This window comes from Ctenopharyngodon idella, chromosome 3 (assembly GCF_019924925.1).
Source record: "Ctenopharyngodon idella isolate HZGC_01 chromosome 3, HZGC01, whole genome shotgun sequence".
Taxonomy (NCBI): Eukaryota; Metazoa; Chordata; class Actinopteri; order Cypriniformes; family Xenocyprididae; genus Ctenopharyngodon; species Ctenopharyngodon idella.
The window spans coordinates 8,805,772-8,817,463 of NC_067222.1; the positions used below are offsets into that span (position 1 = coordinate 8,805,772).

An 11,692-nucleotide genomic window follows, 5' to 3' on the forward strand; every position below is an offset into this window, starting at 1 on the left:
AACCGTAAATACATAATAATATATAACATATGTCATTTATTTCCATAGCTACCATTAACCAGTGACCTTCTTTGTCACCTTCATGAACAATTACAGAGCCTTCAAATCTGTTAAATAATAACATCACTCCAGCCGAATGTGAAGATCCATTTGCAAACAAGGCTAAATCACCCCACTGTATTTTCCAAAATTTTTCATCATTCAAAACAGAAAGATTCTCTTGTAAGAAGACACAATTTGTTTTTTGTTCTTTGCAAAATAAAAAAACAGCTTTACGCTTAACAGTATTTTTTAACCCCCTGACATTCAAAGATAATAAGGAAACAGACATAGATGAATAATGTAACTGTTATATGAACTCAACTTCATTCTAGTATGCAGAAGTGAACATGTTGTCCTTTAGAACACAATACAAAACCATACCAACTTATTGCAAATGAACTGTTTTTAACTATATTTTCTTTGACAGCGTTAACAGTGAAAACCTTGAATACTTTAACCTTAATTTGGATGTTATCTTTCGGGATCATTATAGTTACGGGTCAACTCTCAGTCCATCAATGAGTGCATAGCCTTCTTTTACAGCTCTTTTCCCATTTTTTCTAGTTTCTTGCACTTTTGGCCACAACTTAGCACGAGCTTCACGATCTTCCTTTGAAAAGTCTTCTTTGAACTGGATGTTTATCTCTTTACACACTCTTGCTTCTCTCGATTTTTTCCACACTTCGTCTCAAACAGTTCGCATTGTGAATTGAATGATCACTGGCCTGAGTAACTTGTTAGTAGCGGCGCCATTCCTCTTTCCCAAACGATGCACTGTATCCACCGACCCCCAGAGTTTCTCCACTGACAGCGGAATCACCCAGGTAAGGATTCCAATCACTGCTTCTCTTGTGTCTTCTTTTACTTTTTCTGGGAGGCCGGGGATCTTCTCTTGTATCTGGCTTGCTCCAAACACTGTTGTTTTAGTGAGACGTTCTCCTTCCTCAAGTCCATTATTTCCTCTTTCATTCTGCCAATGTCTTCTTTGTTCTCTTTAACTGCGTGTACATTTTCCTCCATTCTTTTTTCGATAATTTTCAGCCTCTGATCGTGCTCGTCAAATCTCTTAGAGTTTGAATTGCGTCAAAGATCACTTCGTTTGTGATTTCATCAGCTTGTTTACTTTTGACTTTCTCCTGTATTCTTACTTTCTTGGGGTTCGGACTAGGCACTGGTGTGTGTTCATGTCTTACTTTTGCAGTTTCTTCCATCATTGCTTCAACTACTTCTTCGTCACATGCCTTCATGAGAGCGCTCATGTTATATTCATGGTCGGCTTGTCTGGTATCGACTTGATTAGCCATCTCGTTTAAATTTAGGAACTCTTTATAGGTAGTACACCAAAACCAAAATTCAGATAATGATGGATGCAATTCCCACACTTCTGGTAGGTTTCTTTGCTGGAGGTATCAATTTTAGGACATTATTAAACTAATTTATCAGAGCCTGCATAAATGCTACCACTCACTCAGCCATGTTGGATTTCCCCCCTCTAAAAGAATTAAAAGTTGCATTCTGCTGTTGGAGAGTGTTGCGATATAAACTACAGCAGTGCTCAGTGCATTAAATCATTAACTTGATTAATGATCAATCAATCAATGAATTAAACTCACTCATACTGTTCAAAATGACTAAAACATCATTTGAATTTGATAAATAATTTCTTATCTCTAATAATCAACATTATTCAGGGGAAACAGTAGGCTAATATGAACTGCAGCAGTGTTAAACTGTTCACTGCATCATATAATTAACAACATGTACTATCAATGTACGATTCAAACTCACTAAGACTGCCGACATTTTCTTTTCCACGCATCACATTATTACATGAAAGAAAAAAAACAGATGTTTGGTTTATAGAGAAAAACAAATGATAGCTTTTTTTATATTAAAAAAATGTAAAGAGATAACTTGTTGGAAAAGCATGTGTAAACAATAGTAAAACAAGATATAGCTTTTTTTATATTAAAAAATGTAAAAGATAACTTGTTCATGATAAGTGTTTATAAAGAGAAAAGATAACTTATTGATGATAACTGTTTATTAAGGAAAACAAGACAACCAGTTTTTGTAAAAGTGTTTAATAAGATAAATTGCTTATTAAGAAAGACAAGACAACTGTTTTTGTAAAAGTACTTTAATAAAGAATGCAGTTTATAAAGATGAGAGAAAACACTTTATTGTTGTAAAAGCTTTATTAAGAATATGTTTATAAAGGAAGACACTACAACTGTTGTTTTAAGATTTTAATAAAGCATGCTAGTAGAATAGTAAGGACATAACATGTATTAGTAAGAAAGGCAGTTATTACCATTGAAGGATGTCTTGAAGATGAAGCGCAGGACACAGCAGAGGAGAAGAGTCCGAGAACAAGGCCTTTATATATAGACTCAGATGAGGGGAATTCTAAAGAAGATGACCTCAAGAGGTCAGATAGTCTATAAAAGGCTGGAACGTGAAGAGAACAGGAGGGGCTGCTTCGCACCTGAGGCTGCTTCTCCGACACCAGAACCAACACTGATGATGCCTCCATCGCTGATACTGCCTTGACTGAAGAACTTTTTGATATTTATACTTTATTTAATTATTTGTATAGAATGTTTGTAATATATATATATTGTTACGGTTGGCTGTAGTACAGATGAGTCGTTCACGGAAATCCACAAGAAAGAGTATTTATTTACAACAAAGGAGATTAACATACAACCAAACACATTAAATCAAACAATAGGAAAAACAAGAAGTGAAAGGAGTGAGTCCATTATAAAGGGAGTGCTGATGATAAGGAACAGGTGCAGGTAATCCGTGATGATGGGGAGAAGACGAGGGAAGTGAGTGCAGGTGTGGAGACAAGAGGATCTTGGGAAATGGAGTCCGGGAAACACGGGAACTGTGACATATATATATATATATATATATATATATATATATATATAATAAATGAACTTATAACTTTATAACTAAACTTGGCCTCATGTGGCATTAATTTAAGTCGTTGAGCCTGAACAGACCACGGAGAAGTCTTCTGTCTGATTGTAAGTATCTTAAAATGCTTATAAATTAGATCAGATTTGACTTACTTACCTAACCTGAGAATAATAAAAAATAAGGTAAAGGTGTTTAGAGACGCACCATAAAACATTATCAGACTACTCATTAATCCTTGTCAAACTTCAACAGTCAGTTGGACCAGCATATTCGGTTCTTTTTGAGTCCTCTGTAATCCTTGGCAAAATCATAAGTTACTTTCACTCTTTTTAGTGTGGACACTACATGCTTTTCCTGTGGGATTGAAAGGGTTAAAGGAGTAAAATTAAAAGAAACACCCACAAAATGCATTTTAACAGTAATAAACTGTAAGTAAAATAAATAAATAAATAAACCGAGAGCTGCATATGTTCTTCAGATAACTGCACATTCATTACAGTCCCATGAGTCTTGTGCTGAAGAGGAACTGATTCAGACTTTCATACAAAAACTACTGATGATGAACTACAAGCAAGATACATTAAAACTAAAAAGAAAAATGAGGAAGATCACACACGACAAGGAGACAATCACTCATCTGAAGATGAAAGTGATATTTTTCATGAAATGTTTTTGTCTAATGATGGAGCAAGTCAGTCTAAGGCAATTCACCCGATGGATGTTCAGATGGCCGTGTTTCACTGTGCTGATGGTTTCCTGAAGCAGCTGATGGTGACTAAACTGTCCCAGTGTCAGTACGCTCTGCCTCTGCTTGTTTCCTCTCTGGACATTTAGAGAAATCACCAAGAGCTGGAAAATCAGAAACACCAACAATGAAACCATGAGTAAAACCCAGCTGATCTACAGGGTAGATACTCCAATGGTGTCTTTCTTCAGGTTTGGCTCTGTGTCTTTATCCAAGTCTGAGCTGATGAACAGTCTGATCAATGAGAAACACAACACGTTCTTCCATAGGAACTGCCCAGGCAGCAGCCCAGGCAGCAGACCATGAGAAACAGCTGCAGATCCTCACTGAAATGGCCTCAGTCAATGTTGTTCTTCAGCCACAACTGGACAGGAATGACAAAAGTACAGCAATAATTCAAAACTTGTACAGGAACAGAAAGCCATTTATTTGTCTTTTTAATGAGGATGATTCGACTGTATTTGATACGAAGAAAGGGAAATTCAAAATCAGTTTTAAAGACAGAAATCAGTCGGATGTATCTGAAGAACTCAGAAGAGCTATAAATGATTGTCTCTCAGAATCATCTTCCACTTTCAGACTTGAAGATGTGTCCAAACACTCAGACATCAGAGTAGATGAGGAAAATGATGATGACTGCAGAAGAGGAAGAGAAGCAGCACAGCAGATGATGAGTTTACAGAAATCAAAGAATCATTTCTGCCTCATCAGGGGAAACTGTGGCATCAGTGGAATCAGAAGAACAAAGAACTACATCGACCTTGAGCAAAAGAGATAGAAATGGACATCAGTAGAAAGAAAACAGAGTTGAAAAGAATTTGTCAGCATCAGTATGAATCTGACATAAGGGAGTTTATTAGGTTCTTCATTAAAGAAATGAACTCAGGTGCTGCCAATAAAAATATATATTTTCTTAAATGGCTCAGAATCCTCCTGGATGAATATATCTCAGGTGACCTTTCTTATCTAAATCACAAATATGATGAAAAGTGGTCAACAGTCTTAAAACTGAAAGAGAATTGTGATAAATTTGAACAACTTAAAGCTGAACAAACTGAACTTGAGAGAATATCTGAGAAGCTTCAAGCTGCAGCCTTTGGTTTGGAGCACATCATGAGGGAGATCGGTCAGATCTATGAATCATGTGAATCTGTGCAGAAGAACAAGAAAGATTTGCAGTTTGACTTCTCTTCTCTCCCGAGTCTTGCAGCAGAGATGATTATATCTGGATTTCCACTGGAGCTGATGGATGGAGATGCTGCTCATGTTCCTGTGGTCTAGATCTCTGCTGTTCTAGATGAACTCATCCAGAAACTGGGAGACCAGAGAGTTTTTGTGCTGTCAGTTTTAGGGATTCAGAGCTCTGGGAAATCCACCATGCTGAATGCCATGTTTGGACTCCAGTTTGCCGTCAGTGCTGGCGGGTGCACCAGAGGAGCTTTCATGCAGCTGGTCACAGTGTCAGACGAGATGAAAACACAGATGAACTGTAACTATATTCTGGTTGTTGATACTGAGGGTCTTTGTGCTCTAGAACTGGCTGGAAGATCAACAAGAGATCATGACAATGAATTGGCCACATTTGTTGTTGGTCTTGCAAATTTGACATTGATCAACATCTTTGGAGAAAACCCATCTGAGATGCAGGACATTCTTCAGATTGTTGTTCAGGCCTTCTTGAGGATGAAGAAGGTCAGACTGAATCCCAGCTGTGTGTTTGTGCATCAGAACGTCTCAGACATCACAGATGAAGAGAAAAACATGGAGGGAAGGAGACAACTGCAGGAGACACTGGATAAGATGAAAAAACTCTCTGCTGAAGAGGAAGTTTGTGATGAAGAATATATCAGTGATGTAATTAGATTTGATGTACAGAATGATGTGAAGTATTTTGCTCAGCTCTGGGAGGGTAGCCCACCCATGGCACCACCAAAGGAAACTATTATGTCTCGTGCAGCAAAACCCCATGGAATGATGCTGATAGACTTAAAAGATCATATTAGAGATCTCTGTGAAGCTTTACTGAAGGAACGATGTGTCTTCAGCTCCAGAACTCTGGAGATTTCAGCCTACAGGAAACTTAAGACCGAATACAACAAGTGGTCCTGGAGTCTCTGCAATGCCATGATGGAAACTGAGAACAAACTACACAACAAAATAGAAAATTAAGCAATTTATAAGTTTGAAGAAACTGATCTACAAAGAGAACTGAAGAAGACAAGTGAGGAAGTGAAAAACTCAGTGTCAGGATTCTTTGAGAAAGACGCTGATATATTGGTTCAGTGGAAAAAATCATTTGACGTAAACATTAAAGAGATTCAGGAAAACATTGTGAGAGAAACAAAGAGGAAATTAGATGAGATTCTTCAGCAGCGAGACCTGAAGAAAAAGATTGATGCTCAGAAGACACATCATGAAAACACTCTCTATGAAAAGAGCAAAGAACTTGCCTTAAAACTCAAAGACAAAACAAATGATGAACAAACACTGAAGAAGGAATTTGATTCATTTTGGGAAAAGAGTGTGGACAGGATTATCTCAGACACTCCTCAAATTAAAGACACTGACATAATGAAAGATGTGAGAGAGATCCTCAAAACCATCTATAGAAGTGCTCTTGTGTACAATTGCAGTGAGAGCTATGATATTTTTACTGTGTCGACTTACTCTCAATATGTTATTTTCAGAAAATCCACAAAAACAGTTATAGAAACATGTGGATTTGATCAAAGTCTTTATCCAGAAGATGAAGCCCAAATAAGATCATTAGTCACAGATGTTGAACAGCAGACAGACAAAATGATTCAGTCATTTAACATTTCAAAGATGGGCTACAACATCAGCTGCATTCAACAACTCACAGGTTACATCAAGACAAGAGTAACAGATCATCAGAAAAGACAAGTGAAATATGTGTTCAAGATTGATTTCTTCATGGATTTGGTTCTTTCCATCAGTAAAAGGGCAAACAAGATGATCACTGACCAACACAGACTCTTCAGAGATGCCAATGATCCTAAGATATATGTAGAGAAGAAAAGAGAAGAGTACTATAGTATTTTCCAGAAATACTGTCATGGAGCAACATCACCTGCCATTTTTGGTGAGATCATCTGTCAGAAACTTAAAGAGCCCATTGAGCAGAGTGTCTACAAGAAGACTGCCAGAGATCTGACGGATGAAATGAGATCAAACTGTGAATCACTGAATGGAAGCGGATCAAATCTGGAGAAACACATCCTGAAGACACTGGCAGAAGAGGAGGATTTTAGCAAATACATGAACTACATTCATAACCCCAGAGATCACTTCAAGAGTTTCATCAGAGATGAAGTCAGTTGGTACATCACTGATAAGTTCAGTGTCAGTGTTTTACCCAAGATGAAGGAGAACATTAAACTCCTGCAGCAGAAGATCATGAAAGCAGCACATGAATCTACTGAACATGTTCAAGTGAACAGAGGAGATGTTGGTTTGTGGTTGAAGAGTTTCACACAGCAGCTCTCAGATGAGCTGATCTTCTCTGAAAAAGACCTCAGTGGATTGAAACATGATGATGTTCATGATTTCAACCTTCTAGAAGATGTGATAAGAGAAGAACTTCCTGCTATAATGTCTGATATCAGCAGTAGATTTAACACAAAGACTTTTCCTGTAAATCTGGACTACAAGTTCAGACCAGATGAGCTTCTGATTGATCACTTCTGCCAGTCCTGTTGGGTTCAGTGTCCGTTTCGTAAAGCCATCTGCACCAACACCATAAAAAACCATCATGGAGATCACAGTGCTCCTTTCCACAAAGTGAGAGGAATTAATGTAAAGCATTTCCCTCAAGCACAGTATCTCTGTGCTGTTATTTGCACAAAATTAGTGGCAAGTGATCAGGATTTCTATGTACCAGATGGAAGGTTCCCTTCTAGAGATTACAGAAGAGCAGGAGGAGTTTATGAAGACTTGAGCATCACCTATGATCTCTCTGAACTGCCCTACTGGAAGTGGTTTGTGTGCAGATTTCAGAAAGATCTGGAAAAACACTACAGTAAAACATTTGAGGGGAGTTTTAAGATATCAGATGAATGGAGAAAATACTAAAAACAGAATGCTATTGAGTGTTTGGGTCAATGTATCTAATGGAGCAGATAGTGAATGAGAATCTCACTTTTCCTATTAGATTCTCCTCAGATCACAGTCAGAAATGAGTTTCTATCACATATCAGGAAGAATCTGTACTCATCTCCATTCATGGAGAACTAACAGTGTACACTGGATACAAGAGCTTTGAAAACAATATTCAATCTTAAAGAGGAGCTACAAAAATACCAAAAAGATTTACATTTTTGAAATTTGATTTTAGACATTTTTATTGAAGATTTATTGAACATTTAACAAAACAATGTTATTGTGGCGCATTTTATAGCTTTGCATTTTTTTTCTTTATGTTTGGATGTTAAATTGCAGATATTCAAATTAATAAATGAGCTTAAAGTTATTGGGATTATAAAAGTATCTGTAGAAATACAAACAAAAGCATAATTTAAAGCAACTTTATGTAGTTTTGTGTATTTTATCAACATTACTGCCCCCTACAGTTAATGACAAGTTGTCATTTGCTGGAATTCACTCTTGATTTACACCATATTTAATTTTTATGCATAATCGAAGTAAGTGTGCCATTAGAATGATTTTGACACTGATATGTCAAGGTAAACAACTTGTATAAAGTTGCTTTAATGAGATTTAAGCATAATCCGATTTTAAACATCTCATAAATGTTATTACATAATATTGTGATCAGTACATCTAATGATTCATGTGCTTGTATAAACAATGTCTTCCAGTATGAATAAACAATATATACAAAAACAACACCTCTGTCCTCTTGTAATATTGAAATCCTAGAAAAATGCAGGTCAACAGCCGAAAGACAAAATGCTCTGATGTCAGTTTAAGAGATGAAACATTTAGTCTGTGAATGAACTGAAGAAAAAAGAAAAACATTCAGGATATTCAGATTCACTTCAGACAGATTGAAAATATACTGAACTGCATCCATCTGTTTCTCAGGATTTATTCTATCAGCATGGTTACTTCATGACATAAATGATATATGCATCTAACAAATTTTATGTTACTATTAATATTATGCAGTAATTATAAACTATCAAAAAGTATTCTCGTTAAGGTTGAACCACTGCAGTCACGTGGACTATTTTAATGATGTCTTTTCCACCTTTCTGGGCCTTGAAAGTGGTAATTATATTGCTGTATATGGAGAAGTCAGAGAGATCTCAGATTTCATCAAAAATATCTTAATTTGTGTTTGGAAGATGAATGAAGTTCTTGCTGGTTTGGAACGACATGAGGGTGAGTAATAAATGACAGAATTTTCATTTTTGATTGAACTAACCCTTTAATTAAGATCTGATTGGTGATATTAGTGAAGGTTTGTTTAGTAATATTAGCAAAAGACTGTTTCTGATACCAGATGGCCACTTTGCATCACCAAGATGAAGTATACTTGCTTGGAAACAAGAAAGAGTCTTTATCAGGTTGTAAGCTTCCGTCCATTGGTGATATTCTTTGAGTATATCTTCAACGAATGGGAAAAAAGGGTATAGTGAAGCATGAAGCAGCAGTGCAGACCATGAAGGAGGTCAAAGATTTTTGGGAAAAGGCCTGCATTCCCATAAGGCCTTTTCAGCATGCTGTGAAGCAGCTCGAAGTCCTTGTAGGAAAATGGACAGTCTTGAAGAAGGGGTGAAGGAGCGAAACAACAGAAGAATGAAGAAGAATTTGAGGAGACCTCGAACGCTGAAGATGATTAAGATCACCAAAGATAGGGTGCAAGATTACTGTAGTTGAAGGACTAAATATCTAGATCAGATCGCAATTTTTCAAAGATCAGTTCTCATCAGCAGCATTGTAATTTAACATTTTAAGACTAACAACACTGTTCTGTGTTTTCGTTTTTAATCTAATTCACTGTTTATTAATGGTCTTGTATAAATATTAATTATGTGCGGTTATGGTCATTAAGACAGAATTTCAATTTTGTTGAGCACACCCTAAATGTGCAATCAAAAAATCTACTGAAATTCAGGAACCTCTCTGATTGGTGAATCACGTGGATTGTAATATCTATATGCTATTTATGGACATAGATAGCCAGCCTTTTCAAAGCGGTGGTGGGAGTGGTTGATATATATGAAATATTTCCTGCAGTTGGTTGTAAAGGTTGTAAATCCTCTCACTGCATTATTTTCAGTCATAACTTGTGCTGAATGCTGTACTTGCGTGAGACTATTTGTTGCTTACTTTGCTTAAAAGGTACAATAGATGATTCTCTACAGAAGCATTTTTTTTTTTTTTTGTTATACTGGTTGAAAGTCTCCTCATATCCTGAAAGCAATCACTATGTTAAACGGTCTAAATGTATTTTTATAAATATTTATTATCTGTGGAAGGCATAGGACCATAAAATGTTCATCCAATTATTGCATTCAGTCCAAATGAAATAATATGATGTCCTACCTGCCTGTGAGCATATGTTTTTACATACCCTTGCGCACCCTGTTTGCGCAGACATCATACGCCATCAGTGTGTTTCATGCTATGCAGAGTTTAGACAGACGTCAGTCACAGAGCACTGCAAACAAACAGCAACCTTCTTTTATAGTTCCAACTGAATCAAATCAAAGAGCTTATGCTGCGTTTACACCATAACTACCGTAATTAAGAGATGGCAACCCATGACGTTCTAACCGGAGCTGTTCAATCAGACTCGGAAATATGCTTTTATCTGTCAACAGTATCAAGACCGAAATGAATCTGCAGCAGTCAGGTACAGGCTGTCTAAGTTGTTTACATTCATTATTATTGTAATATAATGTGCTTTGAGATATGAGGTAGCTTAATGAGCATTTATCTTGGCAGAATAGATCTGCTAAGCTGCTGCTGCTGTTGATTATGGCTGGTGTAGAGAGAGTACAGAAACTTGCTTCTGCCAGTACATATGCTGATAAGCTGCTGTGTGTATATATACTGCTCCTGCACAAATAGCATATATCATTAACCTATAGCAGATCTTTAACGGTGGAGTTGGGGAAGGTGGAAGGTTTTGGAGGAAAATCTGAAAGCGCACTGCAAACTGCTATGGTGAATGATAACCAGCCATTTAAATGTGTGAGAAACAAGTTCATTGGCTGCAGATGCGACATGAACCATTTAGCTTGTGCCAAGTAATTAACGCAGAGAATATTATCAGTTTGCATTAAGGACCCGCATCAGCCTACACCATCTAGAGTTTCATGACAGATAAGGCATTTAGATTAATCAGTAAAATTAGTAAAATATAGAATATATTAACATATCAAAGGATTTTGCTGTGCTCATGGATGACCATGGAAATGACCTTGATGACCAAGATGCGGAGGATGTATCAATCGATGGACACGCTAAACAGGATTTGCTTGTGCAAAGTGTTTTTTCCTAAAGTGGGCTAATATGTTCTGCAATACAGCATATTAAAATTGCATATTCATTTCCAGATTAGATGATCTATAAATTAATAGTAAGTATGTAAATGCATAATCATATACTGTTGTGCAAGTGTAAGTGCATTCTGTAGTGAGTCTCACTGATTTTCCTGCTACCTTTTTTGTAATTGCTGTCTCCATAAAGAAGCTAAAATATGTCTGTCAGAAAACTAAATGTATGTCACAATGTTGTTATAGTTTTCTTTTAGAATGCAAAAGAGAGCCCAAATTCCCATCTAATTTGTAAGTTTTAATAAGTTTTAACTACTGTCAAGTCTGTAGTTACACCAGTCCACCAGTAGAGGACCTCATCACTCCTCTGCTAATCATAGCCAGATTAATATACTGTATATCATATCAACATTTTGCCAAGGGAATGTCATGTTCTTGGAAAAAACTCATCAACTACTTTGAAAATTTCCGAGCTTGTTGTGCGCTC

At 36.6% G+C, this 11,692-nt stretch overlaps 1 protein-coding gene across 1 annotated transcript; it reads left to right on the forward strand.

The window, feature by feature from the left end:
* Window positions 1-5,655: 5,655 nt before the first annotated feature.
* Window positions 5,656-8,556, forward strand: LOC127509931 (interferon-induced very large GTPase 1-like). Its single transcript, XM_051889304.1, has one exon. The coding sequence runs from the start codon at window positions 6,290-6,292 to the stop codon at window positions 7,808-7,810; it is 1,521 nt and encodes a 506-aa protein (XP_051745264.1). The 5' UTR covers window positions 5,656-6,289; the 3' UTR covers window positions 7,811-8,556.
* Window positions 8,557-11,692: the final 3,136 nt, after the last annotated feature.